We start from the raw sequence: 22,926 nt of genomic DNA, 5'->3' as shown, positions 1-22,926 counted from the left end.
CCAACTACCCTCCTATCCAGTATCTCTATCCCCCCCTCCACACCATCCCTTGTGTCCAACTTCTCTCCCTTTCTGTTCCTTCCCTTCCTAAATCCCATTGTCCATCATCTCTCTCCCTCTCCTCTATTTTTAGACCCATTATTTCTTCCCCCCCAAAGTCTGGCATATGGACGTCTCTTTGAACCCCTTTTCCTTCCCTCCGTGTACTTCTACACCATGGCCCCCCTCCCCTCCCCTGAAGGTCTGTCCCCCCTGAAGGCCTGTACCCCCATTCCTAAGGCCTGTCCCCCCTTGAAGGCCTGCTTGTCTCCCCTGAAGGTCTATGCAACCATCCCTGGCCTGTCCCCCCTTTAAAGACCTGTCCCCCCCTTTGAGACCTGTACCCCCCCTTAAAGGCCTGCCTGTACCCCCTTAAAGGCTTGTCCCCCTCCCCCCTTGAAGGCCTGTCCCCCCTGAAGGCCTATGCCACCAACCCTGGCCTGTCCCCCCTTTGAAGACCTGTCCTCCCCTTGAAGGCCTGCCTGTCCCCCCCTTAAAGGCCTGCCTGTCCCCCCTTAAAGGCTTGGCCCCCCCCTTAAAGGCTTGTCCCCCCCCCTTGAAGGCCTGTCCCCCCATCCCTGGCCTGTCCCCCCCTTAAAGGTCTGCACCCCTCCTTAAAGGCCTGTTTACCCCTTGAAGGCCTGCACCCCCCAAGGCCTGTCCCACTCCCTGAATACCTGCCCCCCAAAGGACTGCCCCCCGAAAGACTGCATACCCCCCCCCCCCGGAAAGGCCTCCATGTTCCCTCTAGCCTCCTCGCAGCGTTTACCTTATAGCTGCAGCCTGCTTTCAGCTGTTTCCTCTGCTACGGTTCCGCCCCCTCCTCCGACGTCACAGGCAAGATCGGGGCAGAGGAAACAACTGAAAGCAAGTTTACAAAGACGCTGTAACCGCGATCTTTGCTGCAGGCTGCAGCTATAAGGTAAACGCTGCAGGGAGGCCATAGGGAACACAGAGGCCTTCTGGGGGGGGATGCGATGCAATGTGCAGTCCTTCGGGGAGGCCGGGAGGGAAGCCGATAGCAGCACTTCCCGACTGACCCTCCCTCCTGCTCTCTAAAGCAGATGCGGTAGCAGCTGGCCAGCAAGAGCAGCGCTTCCGCTCCTGCTTTAGGGGGCGAGGGGGAGGGTCCGAATCGGGAAGCCGATTTTTAAAAAATTTAAATCGATTCGAATCGATTCACCCGAAGTAAATCGGTGAGCCGATTCGAATCATGAATCGGGCAGCATTATCGCCCAGTGATCACTGACTCTTTCTCACTCCTACAGATGTGAATGAAACAGTATATACCAGTCTGTATGACAGCTTCAAATGTTAAGTCCAGTCCTATTAAAGCAGCAAGCAGGTTCCTTGAGTAGTTTAGTGATCAATGCAGTGGACTACAGTGATGGGAATACAGAGCCATATCCCACTCTAATTAGTATACTTCTGGTGGAATATGTGAGCCTTGTGGACTACAGTGATGGGAATACAGAGCCATATCCCACTCTAATTAGTATACTTCTGGTGGAATATGTGAGCCTTCCATATACCACAAAAAGCCAACTGTACCTACTTATAGGTGACACCTGCAGGCATAGAGGGGCATTTTTAAAAGGTCGTCTAAGTTTGAGGTTGAACGTTTTGAGCAAGACGTCCACAAAACCAGTAGAAAAAATGTCCATTTTCAAAGCTGCCAGACGTTTTTTATTTTTGAAAATGACCTGTGCATAAGTTTTGGTCCTTAGGACATCTATCTTTTTGGGCCATTTTCAAAAATAAAAAACATTCACGTGTAAAATCACAAAATAGCTAGTTTATAGACATACCCAGTGGAATCCCCATCAGCTGAACCAGTTTTAGGAATACCTGCCTACACTACACCCCTCCCCCCAACATCCCTCGGCACCCCTGACAGCACAGGCAACACCTGCCCCTACATCATCTGACACCCCGACAGCACTGGCCATACCCCTCCCCCCACATCACCCGACACTCCTGTACCTTGTGCTGCAAAATCGGCAATAGGGAAGCCCACTCCTTGCTGCCTACAGGGCCGCGTGCTGTGAATGATGGGCTTTCCCCTTCCCACTGCATCTTGGGATGCAATGGGAGGGGCCTAAGCCTTGATTGGCGCAACATTGCAACTGCCGACTTAGGCAGGCTTTTGGACATTTTAAAATTTTCATTATGCCCCCCATAAGGGTTATTGTTGGTACAGTAGGTTTTTGTGGCCTCTCATACAATGTAAGGGAGTAATGGTGAGATGTGTACCTGAGACCTTTATGTGATGTCCACTGCCTCCTAGGGTGCCACACTGTTCTTTTGAGATATCTATGTAGATTCCTATACATCTTAATAGCTTATTTTTATACATTTTCCCCCCTGAATGGTTTTTTTTTTTTTCCAAAATGGTCCTAAAAGATAGATGCTCAAAAATGTCTAGTAAATGGCCATTTTCTAAATAAAATATTGGACATTTTTCAGATTTGAAAATATTTTATCTACTGGATTTTTGGCTGTTTCCCCCCTCCCCCCCAAATGCCCCAAATCAGATTTAGACATCATATTGAAAATGATGATGAGCAGACTAGATGGGCCATTTGGCTTTTATCTGCCATCATGTTTCTATTTTTCTATAAGCTCTATGACCTCACAATGCAAGTGTTAAGAGCCTTAGCCAATAGGGAGAGGAGGAGATAGTGGATGCTGCAGATGGGCAGACTGGATGAGTCGTTTGGCCTTTATCTGCCATTATGTGGGAGTGTGTGGTGCAGTGGTTAGAGCTTCAGCCTTGGCACCCTGAGGTTGTGGTTTCAAATCCTGCACTGCTCCCTGATAGTATCTTACATCATATACATAAAACCAAACAGCTCTCACTGAAATCTTTCTCTCCAACATCCTCGCAGTAAGTGCTACCAATTTACACCACAAAGTGAAATATAAATGTTTTTAAGCTATAGTGAAACTGGAAAGGCAACGTGGTCTATCATTTCAGTGCAACCTCCCACCAAAAATTAGAGGCATGCTTTCTTTACAATACGTGTCTCTCCACAAAACATTGACCATGGCTTCACAGATTAATGCACAAGCCTCTATGAGCATTGGGAGCAGCGCGGAGCATTCAGTGTGGCTCCCAGCGCTTATAACCACTTTCATGCTTTAGTAAAGGGGGGGGGGGGGGAATTTGGTATCTTGTCTCTCACTGGAATGTTTTTTAGACAGTTAAAGCTATGACTCTTTTTCTACATACCTTTCTCATCCATTGAGGCATGATGTGAGTGCTTGGAGAACGATGGTGTGTGTTGATTACGATCACAGTAACAATGATGGACATGATGACAAATACCATGGTAAACAGCATGTATTTCCCAATCAAGGGTACAGCACTGGACGTGGAAGGAATCAACTCAACGATAACCAGAAGGAACACAGTCAATGACAGCAACACAGAAATACTTAATGTCATTTTCTCCCCTACAGTGAAGAAAACAACAATGAGGATCACCATTTCCACTAAGATTATAATTGATATTCGGGGAGGGAAATTATCAATGTGAACTGCTGTTAAGATGTGCTATTTTACTGTTAATCCTAGTGTGGCAGATTCCTGGCTGGGTTTTCTAGGCATCCTGCACATTTATCCAATCAGCACCCATAAACCACTTTAGAAGGTGCAACAAAAGTTTTTTTTTATTGGGACATCTATCTGAGCCTTATTATCTCATAGGCTCAGGAAAGGCAAAGATGTACAGTAAAACCTTGGTTTGTGAGCATAATTCGTTCCAGAAGCATACTTGTAATCCAAAGCACTCATATATCAAGCGAATTTCCCCATAGGAAATAATGGAAACTCAGACGATTCATTCCACAACCCAAAAATTTAATACAAAATACTATATGTACTCGTATTGCAAGACTTTGCTTGTTTAGAACAGTCACTACACTCCTGCAGTGTCAGAGAGAGAAGAACCATCGGCTCATTTGTGATGTGTGTATACTTTATGTACTTGTATTGCAAGACATTGCTTGTATATCAAGTTAAAATTTAATCAAATGTTTTGCTTGTCTTGCAAAACACTTGCAAACCAAGTTACTTGCAATCCAAGGGTTTACTGTACTTTTAACTTTTATATTTCTTATCTAGTGCAGCAGCCTGTACTCTTTAGGCAGTTAGCCATATCACATTCAGTTCAGCAACCACAGCTTATGGTCAACTCCCCCAGTTCTCACAGTTTTTAAGTAATATAGTTGGCTTACCTCAGCCAAAGACCAACTGTATCACATAGCTCTTTTGAGCCTCCTCTGCTCAGGGGAGTCTCTCTCTCAGGGAACCTTCCCTGGGAAGTCTCTTGTTGCAGGACCTCTCCGAACTGATTCCACTTTGGAACAGATATACTGCTCCCTGCCTGAGTCTCACTCCTCTGAGTCAGGCAGGACCTGTTATGGCCAGTTAGCGCCACCTCCTGGAGAATAGCCTAACTGCTAGCTCAATGAACCAGCACCCTCTGCTGGCAAATGATATATTAGCATCATTATTGAGAGAGAACCCCTGACTCTCTCACACCTAGTTATTAGTAACTAGATGATTACATATATCGATCATCTAGTTACTAATAACTTGGGTTAAGAGCAAAATATAGTCAAAAGGGTTTAACTGGGCAGGAAAAGCTCTTGTCCGGGTAAACCCTGCTGGGCTAGCTGGCCACTGATATTCAGTGGCACTTAACCAGTTAGGACCCGATTCCATATAGTCCACCCAGTGGTATAACGAGAGTGGGAGGCACCTGGGTTGGTGGCACCCCAACCTTTTCTCTGCTCCCCCTCTCCTCCCCCACATGCCCCATCCCATCTCCATACCTCTTTAACTTCCCTTGCGCAAGCAACATCTCCAACTTGCTGCTCATGCCGGCCTTGGCTCTCCCCCTGACGTCACCTTGCTGAAAGAGCTTTTTGTAGATGTAAGTCTGTCCTCAAATATTCTATCTGAAAGATCTGTTTATGCTGCCAAGAGAGATTTCTACACTAAATTGATTCAGCTTCAGTCTCAACTACAATTGTCCTAAGCAGCTGTTTAGAGCGGTCACCAGACTCCCTGAATCAGTCTCTTCTACTCATGCCCCAAATTCTTCCGATGTATTTATATTTTCCATTTTCAACAAAAGACAACATGTTTGGGAAGGAGCTCCTTTTCCCAGTCTCATCTGGTCCTCTTACATCCCTTGTTGATGGCTCCTCATATTCTTCTTTCCTGAGCTCTTGACATTCTCTCCAGATTCCTTCCCCCCACTAGTCTTGGAAATGTCCTATCTTCCTTGAAGTGTGGAGCAAATATATACTAAATCTATTGCTTTTCAATATCAATATCTATACAGTATATCAATGTTGACCAATTTATGTACTAAAATTGCAAAAAATTCTTTTCAATGGAGAGTGGAAAGACCTCAGTTTCTTTTATTCCCAACTCATTATAGAGAATATCCACTCTGTGGGAAATGGTATAATCATTGGTCAACCACCTCCACCATGATCAATATATCCAAATTTTCAAAACATTCAAAATTCTCAAAGAACAAGGAACTTAGTTGTGAATAGCAGGTCAGGATTCCTTATCACTGATCCCAACGAGGCCCATTTCGCCCTGGCTTCATCAAAGCTGTGCTCCAAACACTATTTCATTCTTTATGAATATACCTCCTTGTCAGAAACCAGCCATCCTACTTTTTTGTACATTGTCCTTATCGACTCTTTTTTGTGGAGTATATTGTCCTTCTATTTGTTGCTATCTTCCTTGAAACCATTCACTTAGATGGCAATTCTATAAGGCATGCTTAGAATTAGGCTCCAGTTGCACACAAAAGTTCATACAATAATGACACTTTCGTATAGGACTGACACATAAGAACAAGAACATAAGAACATAAGAATTGCCGCTGCTGGGTCAGACCAATGGTCCATCACACCCAGCAGTCTGCTCACGCTGCAGCCCCCAGGTCAAAAACCAGTGCCCTAACCGAGACCAGCCCTACCTGCATTTGTTCTGGTTCAGCAGGAACTCGTCCAACCTTGTCTTGAATCCCTGGAGGGTGTTTTCCCCTATAACAGACTCCGGAAGAGCATTCCAGTTCTCCACCACTCTCTGGGTGAAGAAGAACTTCCTTACGTTTGTATGAAATCTATCCCCTCTTAACTTTAGAGAGTGCCCTCTTGTTCTCTCTACCTTGGAGAGGGTGAACAACCTGTCTTTATCTACTAAGTCTATTCCCTTCATTATCTTGAATGTTTTGATTATGTCCCCTCTCAGTCTCCTCTTTTCGCATAGGACTGGCACTCATATTTGGCTGTTATGTGCCACAGTGCTTGGTGCTTTTCTATAAAACTGCTGTGCATGTTGCATAATGCATAACTAAAAGTAAGCCATACCTGTGAGCAGTACATGGGCATGTGATGGCCACATTGTCAAGTGATGTGTGCTACTTATGGAATACTGTTAGCTGCATGCACTGCATGACGCACTTAGTATGGTAACTTATGCCAGTCACTAACCTGGTATAAGTGGTTGCACCTAAGCTTTAGTGCACGAAGACAACTTGCCCTTGTGTGCCATAATGGATTAGGTGCGCCCAATTACCAATATGGAATTAGTGCTAAATGTGGCATTTTTTTGACACCCACTTCTTGGTGCTAATTTTCCATTACTGTCTAGACCCTATGCCTGCTTGGTTCCTGAAGACACTCAATGAAGTTACACAGTCATACTTTTAAAACCAACAGGTACTTGTGACTTGGATTGGCCTCCTTGAAGACAGGATACTGGGCTAGATGGACCATTGGTCTGACCCTGTCAGGCTATTCTTATGTTTTTATTCTGCTAATGGTCCATTCCAGTCTTACTCAGGATCTGGTTTCTCAGTTCTCGAAAACTGTCATCACCTGTCCTCTTCTTAAAGAGCCCAAGCTAGATTCCACTTTTATTTCTAATTTTGGTCTGATGTCAAAACTTCCATTTGTTTCAAAAATCCTTGAGAAAGCTGTCTACACACAGCTCACTAACTTTGTGATGACGATACAGGTCCTCCACCCCTGTCAGTTGAGCGTCTGTCAGGGTTATAGTTGTGAATCTCCTCTCATAGCTTTGACCACATTTGTATGTTTTGTCTTGTACTTTGGCAACCCAAACATCACTGCTTTACACTTTCAGATCTTGAAAATGCAATGAGAGGCCCTGCTCCACTGCTTGGATGCGATCCCCAATATTTCCATATTGCAGGGGCACAGAGAAAAGTCCCAATCCTCTCTCCAATCACTTCTCCTGCATCTTCCAGCTCTTAACCCACTACACACAGAGAGAGCTACTGATTTTCTGATTGCTTTGTTTGTATTTTGATGTGTTTTGATAGTTAATTTTTCTCTTTTCTAAGTCATCTTGAACGCTTTAAGGTGGAGGGTACAATTTATAAAAAAACAATGCAATCAAAGTTTTTAGTACTTGAAAATTCCCCACTATTTGGCCATTCAAGGACACAATGGTTTTGGGTAAATTAATTCCAAGAATGTTTTTGATCAGAAGACACTGTGGCATTGTCACTGGACATATGTTTTTCCTATCTTTATCAATGTAATAACAGCTTTCCAAAGTTAATGAAAAAAAATATGTAAGTACCTGATTCTGTGGGCAGATAAAAGACTAAACCTGTTAAAAACGAGAATAGCAGACAAGGAATGATGACATTCACAATGAAGTAGAGAGGCAGACGCTGCATCAGGAAGTGATACGTGATATCCAGATATGGAGTGTCCGGACAACAGGCATAGGTGACGTAATGCTTCCAGCCTCGGTAATCTTTCATTACCCACTCTCCACTCTCCATAAAGTTGCTTAAATCTGGATGATCACTCTCCTAATTAAAAAAAAAAAAAGAAAAAAAGAAAAGAAGTGATTGGGGGGACTATAAGAGATTTTTCGACTCAGATATCTTTTTCGTTATATTTGTTTTGGAATTTGCTTGAGGTTGTTAAACAAGATTATTTTTTGTTATAAATTTGCAATGTGTTAACAAAAATAAAATTAACCCCCCCCCCCCCACACACACACACTAAAACAAACAAAGAAAACCATAAAAATCAGGGGAGGATCAATATTGAGCTGGCGGCAGTAGAAATCAACCTGGATATTGAATACTGGGCTATATCTTGGTATGTGCAGTCACCTGGAAGTTAACCAGGAACTAGCCGATATTCAGATCGATGCCCAATTAGCTTTGTGGATAAAGTTAAGACAGCCTTTTTGCTCTCCTAGCTTTTCTCACTTATGTAAACGGTTAGTAGGCTGAATAATACCACTAACCGGTTAAGTAGCAGCATTGGCCAAATTTCACCCATGGACTGCCCCTTGGCTAGCTGGTTAGAGCCTCTCCTGCCTAGTTTGAATATTGGGCTCCAGGTTATTTGTTTTATAAATTCACCAATGTCATACTAAGTTCAAATGCAATCCAACCTAACTGATTTAAAAGAGTCTGAATGGTTTTATAAATGTGATTTTATATAGAAATCAAAATAGCCTACAGAATCATAGTTGCAATTTTTTCCATGTTATTTACTGGGTTTTTTTCCCTATGTATTATTTTGCAAAATCACTCGTGAGCTGAAGAATCATGTAAATCAGCTCTAGCGATTGCAAAATATAAAATTTATGTGTGAAAAATTTTGCAACACAAGTTTTTTTTAAATGAACATTACTCCTGAAGCATTTGTAATGATAAAGTGCACAAATCTGCAGACACTTCATTTTAAAGAATCTCATGTAAAGTCATTTAAGTGTGCCAGTACCATGAGAAACAATTTGTGTGAGGCCAGCTCATTTCATTGAAATTGACATGTATAACCTGGACATACAGATGATTCAACTGGACATACTGGCCTCACTTGTGTATGCTGGACACGACAGACCTATATTTTCCCATAGCCAGGCCCTGTACCTTGCTTTCTGTAAACATCTGCAGCCTTTGCAATGCTAACAATGATGTTCTTGTTTCCATTCCCTGCTGGGAAGATATCCCTCCAAGGTTCTGCTGATGACTTCATATGCCAGACACCCTGGAAAGCCATAAAACCTTTATAATGAGCAAGGAGCCCTGCTCATGTGGGTGTAACGAGATGAAAGAACTTGGTACCAAAACATTTGCTCTCTGTCTCTGAACCAAGCTATGGGAACCAAACAGCTGGATTGTTGAAAGGCCACCTTTGCCAACTTTTCATCTTACAAGGACACCATCCCGAATATGCACAGAATTGTAAAACCACTAATTAGCATCTACAAAGTGATAAAGTGATCTCAGCGCTTGGGAAAGAAAGTTCACCAAGAGTTCTCTGTTTCTGCAAGGCCCCCCTTTTACTAGGGAGGGGGGTGGAGGTGAGAGAGGCGTGGATGGAAGGGAGGAGTTAGCTATACATTATTTTTTTTGTACCAATAGGGAATTACATAACCAGAATTCGGGGATGGACTTTTTTTAGAACAAAGGAAGAACTTCTCTGTATAAAAATCACGTGCATTCTAGGTAAAGCCAGAGAGATTCACTTACTTATGCTACGGGGAACTGCTAGCCCCCTGCTAAGCATATGGGTGCAAATTCTTCTCTCCATTGCATATTCTGAACTGACAATACATTTTTCCAATATGTCTCTGCTCTGTAATACTGTAAGTTTTTATTCTAACAATAAACGAATATTGTCTGTTTTGGAAGATACAATGCCGTCTTGTAGTTATTCCAATGAGGTAAACATAGCAGCCTTTACTTCAAAATCAACTTGCACATTAGTATATTGGTCCCTAAGAAGTAGTTTTACAAAAATTTCTTCATGGGTAAACTCTGTCTTACCTGTGGAAAGCTGCTTTCATAAAACTACCCCAGCCGTTGCACGCGGGTGAAGCAGGTGCGAGGATTCGCATGACCTAAGTGCAGGCAGTGACGTAGTAAGAGGGAGCAGTCCATCCCGGGCGCCAATTTGGTGGGAGCACTGACACCCGTCCTCCTCTCCACCCCCTGCTCCTTCCCCGCCCCTCCACTACCATGCACACATGCCCTTCCCTCCCCCCTTACCTCTTTAATGTTCCTGGCGTGAGCAGCAACCCCCAACCTGCTGCTCGCGCCAGCATCAGCTCTTCCTCTGAGATCACTTCCTAGACCTGTGCCCCAGGATGGTCTCGGGGCTCAAGGATCTATTGTACGAGGAAAGCCTGAAAAATTTGCGGCTGTACTCACTCGAGGAACGTAGGGAGAGAGGAGACATGATCGAGACGTTTAAGTATATTACTGGCCGTATCGAGATGGAAGAAGAGATTCTCTTTCTCAAAGGACCCTCAGCCACAAGAGGGCATCCGCTCAAACTCAGGGGTGGGAAATTTCATGGCGACACCAGGAAATATTTCTTCACCGAGAGAGTGGTTGATCCTTGGAACGAGCTCCCGGTGCAGGTGATCGAGGCAAACAGTGTGCAAGAATTTAAGAGCAAATGGGATGCCCATGTGGGATCCCTTAGAGGGTTAAGCCAAGGGAACCTGTTACCAGGAGTGGGATCCCTAGGATAGTAGACTTGGGGGTGGGTCAGTAGAGTGGGCAGACCTGATGGGCTATGGCCCTTATCTGCCGTCATCTTCTATGTTTCTATGTTTCTATGTAATACATGACGTCAGAGGAAGAGCCGACACTGGTACGAGCAGCAGGTTGGGGGGGGTTGCTGCTTGCACTGGGAATGTTAAAGAAGTACGGGGGAAGGGGTGTGTGCATGTGGCAGGAGTGAGCGGATAGGGTGGAGAGGAGGGTGAGGTAGGGGCGCATCCCCAACTGCCTCTCACCCTCATTGCGCTACTAAGTGTAGGTGTATCCAGAGCAGAAGTCTGGGTAGAATGTGGGTAAATTCACAGAGATTGCATTTACTTCACACATATTCATGTTCACCAACTCGTGAGCAGGCGCTTTTTACTTGTGAACACAGATATTTGCTGAATGAAAAAAATATTTTCTCCTGTTTGTTTTAAAGGTATTTCCATGTAACTTCATTGAGTGTCCCCCTAGTCTTTATAATTTATAACAAAGCAAAACAATCCATTCACTTTTTCCCATTCTACACTAATCAGGATTTTGAAGATCTCAATCAGACCTCAGCCATCTCTTTTCCAAGCTAAAGAGCCCTAACCTCTTTACTCTTTCCTCATATGAGAGGGGTTCCACCCCCTTTATCATTTTGGTCACTCTGCATCACTTCTAATCCTGCTCCTATTAGACCTAACTCTTGATGGCCCTTTATAAAACTGACCTTCACATTTCTGGAGCTACATTTTAAACCTAGAAAACCCTCCAGTGAAAGTCTTGTTCTTTTAGAAATGTTTTTTTTGTTTTTTTTTCTGTAGCGCTGAATCTTACCGGGTTGATAATTACCAACGTTCCATCGTATGTCCAAGTGCCCAGCTTCATACTGCAGTTCTGCAGGTCAAAGGGGAAGTACGTGACTCTTATTTCACAATAGCTTTTGAAAATAGCTGGTGGTGTCCATGTGATCAAGCCTGTATATTCTAGGAGAGCTTTGGTTTCTTGCACGATGGCAAAATCACCATCGGCACTGCAATAAGAAAAATTTAACAGACATGTTTTAACATGAATGATTAGAACTGAATACAATTAATTGCTTAAGTCAGTGATTTTCAACCCTCTCCTGGAGGCATGCCTATCTGGTTGGGTTATCAGAATTCCTACAAGGAATATACGAGAAACATAGAGGCAAAGGTACCATCTGTGAGATTATGACTGAATGCCTCTAAATCAGAATTCTCCCTAAATGGAATGATACTGCAGGCTGTGGAGCTTCCGTTGGCCAAGCTGGCTGCCTAGACAGTGATCAGAGTTGCCTGCTTCAGGACCGGAGCACAGACCAAAGCAACTGTAGACAACCTGATTTCCATTTCCCAGCATAAAAGGTGTTTAGCCCTACTGCCAAAAAAGGCTTACCACAAAACACTCAGGCATTCTTCAGTAATGTCCCAATCTGCGTGCACAAACTTCATACTAAAATAATTTTTTTTAAATCACAGAAGGGCAAGTCTGGGGGTCACAGAATGGACATTTCTGCACTAATCAGTTAGCATGTCCACATTACCATATGCTAACCGGTTAGCGCAGGATTACCTCATGAACCTTTACTGCCTATAACTAGCCGTCGATATGTACTAACATGCTAATATTTTTTTTTAATGGCCACAAACGAATGGCAACATAAATTGGCCATTTCACTGCTGTGGTAAAAATGGCCCCTGAGCACAAGAAAATCCTATGTAAGTGCATGCTATGGCCACGTTTTATCACAGCTTAGTAAAAGGACCCCGATGTGTTTTAGGTTGTTTAGCCTCAGATTCATGATGGAAATCTCACTTGTTGTAAAGCACTAGATCTGGGCGCCAAATATTATTGGAAGGGATACGGATCTTTTTTATGCCTCCATAATCTTCTGGCTTCCACGTCAGGTTGATATCCTTCCATTTCTAAAGAAGAAGAAAACATTCAGGCAATCAAGATACAAATTATTGATATACCTGGTATCAGATCCAATGGAACCAATTCAAGCTTTCATGCAAAGTTAAAAAAGATTTCCATTAGTGTACTCCCATTTGATGCTCTTATTGATGTGCGCAAGCCTACAGAACTGGGACCAGGAATTCTTTATTTGACCAAGACCCGACACTGTCACATTAATAGATTATCATCACGCAACATGTAAATATTCAACTAAAAATTGTTTTCCATAGCAATCAATTTTATGTTTAACTGATAGTCATCATTACATAGCATACAAATATTCAACTAAAAAAGTCTCATATCTTTCATCATCATTCCACATCGTAACAATATTTGCATGTTGCATGATGATAATCTATTAATGTGACATATTTATTGTATATGTCATTTTAAATGTTTGATTTGGGGGTCATTGACAGAATATTGTAATGATTAGACACATTTTCTGCACATAATGTAGATATAAGATTGGGAAGGGGGATATATAGATTTATTGTTGATTGCAATATCTTTGAATATAATATATGTATAATATGATTGATTGATTTATTTTGAAGAAAAGGGAGATTGGGGGAAGGGTCTTCAATTTATACATTTATGTTGATAATAAGAAAGATTTTCAAGTGTTCTCTATGAATCAACTGTTTTATTATTGTACATTTGTTGTGAGATGTAAAAATGAATAAAGATTTTGAAAAAAAAAATGTTTGATGTTCATATTGATTTTTGAAATTAAACAATTTTCTTATGTATGTTATGTAGTGGCATGTCAAAAGTGCATTGGACATTGGTGTGCCGACAATCCCGTGCTGACATCTGCACGCAGGACCAATGTACGCCACCGGTTCTGCCGCTTTCATGCCTTACTGTTAGAATTCTGAAGGGGTGTGTGGGGATGTGTGTGGAGGGGAACCCCCCACTACACTTTTAACTTCTGGCACTCCCGCTGGGGAAGGTGTGTGTGTGTGCGGGGGGGGGGGAAGAACCCCCCACTACACTGAAAACTCCGGAACAGTGAGAGAACGGAAGTTTTTAGTGTACTGGGGTGTGGTGTCCATCTCCCAAAACCCCCTTATAGGTCATGGTGAGTCCCCCCAAACACCCCAAAACCTACTATACCCACCTACCACCCCAATAGCCCTTATGACTGCAGGTGCTACCTATATGGCAGTACAGTAGGGTTTTGGGGGGTTTTGGTGGGTGTACATGTTTCACTATGAATGCAGTGGTTAGAGTGGCTTATGGGCCTGGGTCCTCCTCTCTATGGTTCACTAGGCCACCCCCCAGACTACATACGACACCTCTGTGCAGCTCTATTGGGCTTTCCTATGCCAGGTGCTGATGTTCTGGAGGCAGGTATGTACTTTTTTATTCTGATTTTTATGGTTATTAGGGAAGGGGATGATTGAAGATCGAGGCAGTTTGGGGGGGTTGGGGGGGAACAGCTCCAGAGGTGCTGGGAAAGGAGGTCTGGTGCTGGGAAAGGAGGGACGGAGTTGGGGAGGGGGGGGTAGGGGTGGGGCTGATGGCAGGGGGAATTTGATTGGGGGTATGTGATATAAGGGGTTAGCTAATCAAGGGCCTTGTTTGGAAGGGCTACAAATTGGACTGCTTATGTGATGCTAATGATGGCGTGGCAGATCAGGGGCTAACCCCCTCTTTTACGAAACTGCAATAGCAGTTTGTAGCGCAGGGAGCCACGCTGAATGGCCCGCGCTGCTCCTGACACTCATAGGAACTCAATGAGCATCGGGAGCAGCGCGGGCCATTCAGCGTGGCACCCCGCGCTAGAAACTGCTATCGCAGTTTTGTAAATGGAGGCCTAAGTGTGATGCTGGGGGGACTGGTTCAGGGGAGCTAACAATTAGAGCAGTGTGATGCGAGGGGTGGGTGCCGGTTGTGGGGGGGGGGAATAGGGAAATACACTTGTTTGCAAAATTGCAGCCGTAAAGTGTATGTGCTGCTGGTAGATTGCAGTTTTGCAAGCTACATATGAAAGTGGTGGCACAGACCCATGCACATTCTTTCCTCAAGTATTTTTTCCATGTGTAGGTTGATAAAAATGATCCTTTTTCTAAACATGGAAAGCACCTCACCTGGGGTGAGTATATGTCATGTTTAGATTAGAAATTATAATCACATGGTTAATCATGCTTGCGAAGCGAAATAGGAATTTGTGTCAGAAAGGAGCAAGACACAGTAGGGGGAAGTTTTCTGAGTCAGCCACAGACAGCGTGTGGGAGTTGCTACCTCTACCAGCAACCCTGTGAAGAGCCAGGTCCATTAAGGGAGGCAGGAAAAGAGATGCTGGACAGTGGGATAGGCAAGGGGAGTAAAAGCAATGTTGGACAACAGATTTTGGTCAGAGTTAAGAAATGTAAACACAGTTAACATTTTAACAAACTAATCAAATTAATAGTGCCTTAAAAGCCCACCCCTAATTTGTTTTTTAAATAAGATATACATTTGCACATTCAGAGTAGATGTAACTTTGTGAGAGAGAATTTGTGTGCTCTTAGAGGTAGTTCAGAAGAGCTTGTTTCGTAGAGGCACTTGGGCATCTAGGTTGCCTGAATAAAATAGATACTTTCTGACATTTCACATAGGCATCCTGTTATGAAATATGTTGTTCTATTATATTGCTTGCAACTCTTGTACAGCTGATTTTTTTTTTTTTTAATGAAGATTTTACTTTCTTGATACTTGTACGTCTGAAAATATAATTGAAATCAAGAAATGAATTCTTGCTAATTCATACGTCATTCCTTGGAAATAAGTCAGGAAGTTGCAGCCTACGGTTGGCACACTAGCTGGAGCCGTCACCAGGGACATTCGTGAAGACAAAGTACAAACCTGCTTCAGACGCACATTGGTGGTCACAATCTGATTCACTTCATCCTGTAATGGGATAAACACTAAAGTTAGGGAAAAGGACTTTAGTAGATAAAAAATGTCGGCCCAATAAGGCCCGGATAAGGTACTCCTCAAAAGGCTTTGCGCAACACACACACAAGAAGTAACACTGGCCACACACACTGTAACAGGACTTGCTTATCCACACCTGGTTTGGCAAAATCATGCCAGGAGTCTCATCCTATTATTATTTTTAAAAACTATTAAAGACACAACTATTGCTTTTTAAATACTATTCGGACTGGAAGAGCGTCACCAGTGGGGTGCCGCAGGGCTTGGTGCTTGGACCCGTGCTCTTTAACATCTTTATAAATGATCTGGACATAGGTACGACGAGCGAGGTGATTAAATTTGCGGATCATACGAAGTTATTCAGAGTAGTAAAGACGCAGGGGGATTGCGAAGATCTGCAACGTGACATAATCAAGCTCAAGGAATGGGCATCGACGTGGCAGATGAGATTCAACGTGGATAAGTGTAAAGTGATGCATGTTGGTAACAAAAATCTCATGCACGAATACAGGATGTCCGGGGCGGTACTTGGAGAGACCTCCCAAGAAAGGGACTTGGGAGTTCTGATCGACAAGTCAATGAAGCCGTCCACACAATGTGCGGTGGCAGCAAAAAGGGCAAACAGAATGCTAGGAATGATAAAGAAGGGGATCACGAACAGATCAGAGAAGGTTATCATGCCGCTGTACCAGGCCATGGTACGCCCTCACCTGGAGTACTGTGTCCAGCACTGGTCGCCATACATGAAGAAGGACACGGTACTACTCGAAAGGGTCCAGAGAAGAGCGACTAAGATGGTTAAGGGGCTGGAGGAGCTGCCGTACAGCGAAAGATTAGAGAAACTGGGCTTCTTCTCCCTCGAACAGAGGAGATTGAGAGGGGACATGATCAAAACATTCAAGGTACTGAAGGGGATAGACTTAGTAGATAAGGACAGGTTGTTCACCCTCTCCAAGGTAGGGAGAACAAGAGGGCACCCTCTAAAGTTGAAAGGGGATAGATTCCGTACAAACGTAAGGAAGTTCTTCTTCACCCAGAGAGTGGTAGAAAGCTGGAATGCTCTTCCAGAGGCTGTTATAGGGGAAAACACCCTCCAAGGATTCAAATAATAGTTAGACAAGTTTCTGCTGAACAAGAACGTGCGCTGGTAGGGCTAGTCTCAGTTAGGGTGCTGGTCTTAGACCAGAGGGCCGCCGCGTGAGCAGACTGATGGGCATGATGGACCACTGGTCTGACTCAGCAGTGGCAATTCTTATGTTCTAGAAATTGATGTATCTTTTTGAACTGTATATTCACTGGATGTTCAGCCTTATCTGCTGTGAACCGCTTAGAACCATTCGTGGCTCCTTTTACTAAGGTGCGTTAGGGCCTTAACGCGCGGAATAGTGCGTGCTAAATTGCCGCACATGCTAGACCTTAACGCCAGCATTGAGCTGGTATTATTCTAGAAGTTTACCACGCGGTAATTTCGTGCGTGCATTAAAAACGCTAGCGCACCTTTGTAAAAGGAGCCCTAAGATATTTTAATATCTATTTTGGTGGCATTCTAAGTAGTATACTATACCATAATGTGTACTGTTATTTAAATATTTTTACTGCTTTGTCTATTGCCTGCGTCCAGTTTAATATTACTGTACATTGCCTTGGATGAATTTCTTTAAAAAAAAGACAGTAAATAGATCCTAATAAATAAAACATACATAAAAGTAACCCCCCTTTTAAATAACAGAGCAAGAGGATTTTAGCGCTGCTCCGACAATCATAGGAACTCTATGACCGTTGGAGCAGCGCAGAGCATTCAGCGTGTCGTCCGGCGCTAAAAACCTCTTGCTCGGTTTTGTAAAAGCTCAGTAAGTAAGGGTCACCAACTGGGGCCATATCTGGATTTTCAGAGGCATTATTTTAGATCAAGGGTAGACAACTCACAGGCCACAACCCAGTTGGGTTTTCAGGATTTCCCCAATAAATATACATGAGATCTATTTGCATACAATGGACGCACTGCATATAAATACTGTAGATCTCATGCATATTCATTGGGGAAATCCTGAAAACCTCACTGGGTTGCATCCCTTGAGAACTGAGATTAGACACCCCTGGATTAGAATAACTAGGAGCAGGGGGGGGAGTTGGGAGGAGGGGGTCTCTTTACAGAAGGTTTAATTTCCTGCTTTGATAATGATTCCTGGGTTGCAGCCCTTGAGGACCAATGTTGCCCTCCCCTGTTCTAGATAATTCTGTTAAAGAACTCTGTACACCATCCTGATGTTATATAGATAGAGCCAGGGCAGTCAAGGGTCAAAACCATGAGTTACCTGGAGAGCGATCTTAATTTATCTGGACGATTATTCAGATAATTTAAGCAGTTATTTAGCATCCAAATCCGGACAGCAGCCAGCAGTGAATATTGAGGTATAACTTAAGAGTCCACGGCTGGTGATTAAATGAAATGCTGACTGCGGAGTCTAAACATTGACCCATAAATAATTAACTAAGGTACAGTAAGGTTTTGCAGTTGCTGCATAGTAATTGCAAAAAATGATGTTTGGTAATTGCAAGAGCATTGTGTTCAATGTTGGGAGTATTTCTGGCATTTTTGGGCGAGCTGCCATGAGGAAACCAGTAGATACCATGCATTAAATGTATGGTAGAGAAAATTAGCTACACCTCTCGAAGTCTTGTTAACTGCTTTGCAGTATCTGTCCTATTAATATTTAATCCATGGTAATTATTTCTGTGCTAATTATAAGGCACAACTCCCTGTCCATTTCCTGCTGTAAGATGGCATTTTTCATATTAGCTGTTTAATGCAGGAATTATGTAGTCATAGGCCTGTATTAACTGTTTGTGCACTGTAATTCCCACATTAGGGGCTCCTTTTACGAAAGCGCGTTAGGGCCTTAACGCGCGGAATAGCGCTCGCTAAAATGCCGCACCGCCTCCTCATGAGCAGGCGGTAGTTTTTCGGATAGCGCGCACTAATCTGGTGCGTGCGTTAAAAATGTTAGCGCACCTTCGTAAAAGGAGCCCTAAATGGAATGCAGTGTAGTATATAATAATAATAACTTTATTCTTCTATACTGCCACAGTCGAATGACTTCTAGGCGGTTCACATCGAAGAAGGCTGGACAATCAGCGAATTACAGAATGCAAGAAGTAAGGGTACAACTTATTACATAAGAAACAGATAAAAGGAAAATATGAATCTTAAGTATGTAGTATAAGTTCCACAGTCCTAGACTGGTTCTCGAAATTCCTACGCTTACGCTCCTACACCGTTAACATAAACAGTACCTCATCCCCTCCCTGGAAGCTGATATATGGAGTCCCGCAAGGTTCACCCCTCTCTCCTATCCTTTTCAATATTTACATGTCCTCTCTGAAACTTCTTCACCTATCCCCCCTGGAAATTCTCTACACCTATGCCGACGATATCCTCATCCTCCTCGAGACAGACTCGAACCTCACTAATCTCGCTGAGAACATATCCGCATGTATAATGAACCTCCATTCCTGGGCACATTCTGTACAAATGAAATTGAATGAGTCCAAAACAAAATTACTTTGGATCGGCCCAATATTAGATCATTTACCCACCTCCATCCCATTATATTCCGGCTCCACTCTTCAGCTTGAGTTTTCAAGCAAAGTCCTTGGCATCATCATAGACTCCTCTCTCTCCTTCAATGATCACCTCAACTTCTTGGTAAAAAAATGCTTCTTTAGTCTTCATATGCTGAGGAAAGTGAGATCATACTTTCATCATTCTCACTTCATCGTCCTTGTTCAATCCACCATCCTCTCTAGACTGGATTATTGCAACTCCATCTATTTAAGCCTAACTAAAAAAAAACTCCATAGACTTCAGCTAATCCAGAACGCCGCGGCCAAGCTTATTTTCGCAAAAGGCAAGTTCGACCACGTCTCCCCACTCCTGTCCAAACTTCACTGGCTCCCAGTTCACTCCAGAGTCCTCTTTAAAAGTGCCTGTTTAGCCTTCAAGATCCTACATGGCATCCTCCTCCCGTTATCCCACTCTTCTGGAATTCCTCTAACCCTAATTCCACTAGATCCTCCCAAAAACTGAAACTATCATTCCCCTCTACAAAAGGTATATCGCGCGTAGGAAAACTAGGAACATCCCTCCCCTTTAGAACCACAGAACTCTGGAATAACCTCACATCCCCGCTCAGAGTTTCAAGTTCCCTCCAATCCTTCCGCAAACACCTGAAAACTTGGCTCTTTTCAAAAATCTAACACTTCCTGCTTTTTGGTTCCCTGTCCCTCTTTATCTTCCTAGCTCCTTTCCTATAACCCTTTATTGTAGCTCCTTTTCAACCTAACCCTGTAAACCGTGCCGAGCTCTACGCTTGTGGAGATGGCGCGGTATACAAACCTAAGGTTTAGTTTAGTTTAGTTTAGATCTCATGTATGCAACCCAAGGAATAAAGTTGGACAATCTGTGAATTTTAGGATACAACTGGACAATTTTATTCAGGATGAAGCGAATTACAGAGTAAAGCGAGTTACAGAATAATGTGGATTACAGAATAAAGCGAATTACTTGTTAAGCGAATTACAGAATAAAACTGGACATTCGCGAATTACAGGATGCAAGTAGTGAGGGTACAACTTATTTACAAGAAGTAGTTGAAAGGAAAAATGAATCTTAAGTATGTAATTTAGATCTCATGGGCGCAACTCAAGGAATAATGCTGGACAGTCTACGAATTGCAACAAGTGAGGGAACAGCATATTACACAGAAATTGACAGGGGGAAAATATAACTTTGTAAGTGGTGAGGCTTCTGTTTAGGAGATGAATTTGTCAAATAGGTGTCTGCCAGACACTTGTAACCTAGACTGGTCACTGTTGGAAACAAGAGACTGAGCCCAATGGACGGAGAAGGGAGCGCTGCTGATCTGCCCATGCCAAACATAGCCAGCCTAAAAAGTTATGAATTTTTTTGTTTGTTTGTTTTAACTGCAATCCATACGAGAAGCAAAACCCAGTGAGACAACACGAAGGAACAACGTACCATGAGGCAAAGCACAGTAAGGCAACACATACTCACTGCAAGCAGTCTGTCTTTTGCCAAAGCTGTCTTGGTTCTCATACAATGCCAAACAAACAGCGAAGGAAGATTCTGGTGCTCAAACGTCTTTTATTGATACAAGTTGACTCGATTAAAAGATGTTTGAACACTAGAATCTTCCTTCGCTGTTTGTCACTTTCCAAGTTTGGGGAAGCAATTATCTCCTGTTCTTCTGAGAGCATCTCGTACAATGCCTCCATTCCCCTGCACTTCTGCAAGATTCCCCCCCCCCTACAACATATGAGAGGAGTGCCGGGCCACTATCTGAAGAGATGGGTAGAGAACTGGCACTACCAGCTGTACCCTTAAATAGTAAAGCAGGAAGTCTAATCCCCTTGAGTCAGCAAAACTGAAACAGATATATAGCTGTACTTAGAGCTGGGACAAATCCTTGCTTAGCAGCAGATAACACCAGGAGCAGGAGAAAGACCTTCTATCCACCTGCGAAGGTAGAGAATACAATAGGGTCATTCCATGTCAAGTGGACCAAGAGCCCACGCTCAACCCCCTTGAAATCCAATATATTTCTCTCTGTTCTTAAGATCAGGTTATAACTTATCATACCACATTAATAAGTTGAATAAGTTGCAGTCCAACTGTTACCACCACTGCGTCCTTGTAATTGTCCACAGGTCGGACAACTTTTTTATAATCCTGGAATAGCTTCGAAACCAGACGAGTCTCATCATCAGAGCAGAGGACTGAAAAAGCTGCATGTGAACAAAAAAATTTTTAGGAAAGAGATGACATTGTACAATACTGGCACATGTGAAGCCTGAACATCAATATCTCCATTTCATCACTATGGACAGTGACTTTTTTTAAATTAATAATAATAATAATTTATTTATATGCCGCCATACCGGGGAGGTTCTAAGCTGCTCACAGCATGGAAAACAATACATATATTTCAATAAAAAACATCTTGATAAAATACAGCAAAAAGGCAGTATATACATTTCAATAAAATTTATCAAAATGGAAGTGTAAACCATGCGAGTAAAAACATGAGAATGAAATGCAAACATGGTTAAAATTAAGAGAAAAAACATTAAGATATCAGCCTGTTAAATAATTGAGTCTTTAGTAATTTCCTAAAATCTAAGTAAGAAGGAGCTTCTAACATCATTTTTCCGAGCCATATATTCAGTTTGGCGGCCTGAAAAGAAAAAGTTTTCTCGAGGAACTTCTTATAACGGCAGGATTTTATGGAAGGATATGTAAATAGCTGTGCTCTCCGTGTGTTTTTATTAGAATGACTCCAAGAAAAATGAGGAAGTAGATAACCTGGTAACAGACCAGGTTATCTACTTATTAACAGATGCAAGAAAACTTAAACAGTACTCTAGACTCCACCAGCAACCGGCTGCTATTCAGCTGGTACTGATCAGTGTTTTTCAAAATGTCAACCACTGCAGGCAGAACTAGCCCTGGATATTCAATGATAAAACATATTTGACCACAAGCACTGAGAGCTGGATTCTGCAACCGGCAGCAGTATTGGCCAGCGCGGTTGCAGAATTGCAGTCACATGTAAAGTAGTTGCTAGAAATGTATGCTAGGATTTTACTGGCCTACATTTCCGGCACCTACTTTATATGAGAATCACTTCCACAGGGGTTCCAACTGGCGCCTCTGCTCACTTCTGGCATACACCATGCCCAGTTTTGCCCACTTTGACCGTAGGTGCATCCGTGGACGGTGCATCTGTGGACGGTGCATTAGCAGCCTGTTCTACAGGCGCCTACATTTTTTAAAATATTAGTTTATAATTAGTTTTAAATGAGGTGGCCAATTACCACATCACCAATTAAACCAATTAAATTAGGCGGCAATAGGATGCCTACCGCTGCTTAACTTTCGGCGTTCCTATGAGAATCAGGACCTGAATGTCCAGGGCTAATTGAGCATGCAGTGGCCAATGGAGAATATGCGAGTCTCGCCCAATATTCAGTCGGGGCCTGCATAAGACAGTTATGAGGGCCCCAGCTGAATATCAGAGTCATGGAGGCCAAGTCTTACTTGGAACTTTGAAGATTTTGTATTTATGACCTGAGATATTGGTAGACATTACACTGGCAACTTTGAGGAACTAGGCCAGGGACATAGGCATGTTCTAATACATGCCTATTCAGATGTATCATTTGAGGTGTGCAGACATAGTGTTTATCATATCTATGTATCTTAATATTCTAGTGTGTGAATATTAAGGTGTTTCATTGGTACTATGCTGAGATCATAAGAACATAAGAATTGCCACTGCTGGGTCAGACCAATGGTCCATCATGCCCAGCACTCCGCTCCCGAGGTGGCCTTTAG

The 22,926-nt window shown here is 43.1% G+C and overlaps 1 protein-coding gene across 1 annotated transcript in view; it reads right to left on the bottom strand.

Annotated features, from left to right (window-relative positions):
• CHRNA1 (cholinergic receptor nicotinic alpha 1 subunit) overlaps positions 1–22,926 on the bottom strand; it is a 39,993-nt gene that overhangs the window by 7,383 nt on the left and 9,684 nt on the right. Inside the window, exons 2-7 of the mRNA XM_033946945.1 lie at positions 21,172–21,317; positions 15,441–15,485; positions 12,444–12,553; positions 11,442–11,637; positions 7,682–7,919; positions 3,272–3,495 (exon numbers count right to left, since the gene is read on the bottom strand). Coding sequence (XP_033802836.1) covers positions 3,272–3,495; positions 7,682–7,919; positions 11,442–11,637; positions 12,444–12,553; positions 15,441–15,485; positions 21,172–21,317 — 959 coding nt within the window. The remainder of the gene's footprint in view (positions 1–3,271; positions 3,496–7,681; positions 7,920–11,441; positions 11,638–12,443; positions 12,554–15,440; positions 15,486–21,171; positions 21,318–22,926) is intronic.

Source organism: Geotrypetes seraphini, chromosome 5, assembly GCF_902459505.1.
Source record: "Geotrypetes seraphini chromosome 5, aGeoSer1.1, whole genome shotgun sequence".
Taxonomy (NCBI): Eukaryota; Metazoa; Chordata; class Amphibia; order Gymnophiona; family Dermophiidae; genus Geotrypetes; species Geotrypetes seraphini.
Note: the sequence above shows the minus strand (reverse complement) of the source record. Positions and strands in the feature narration are given on the sequence as shown.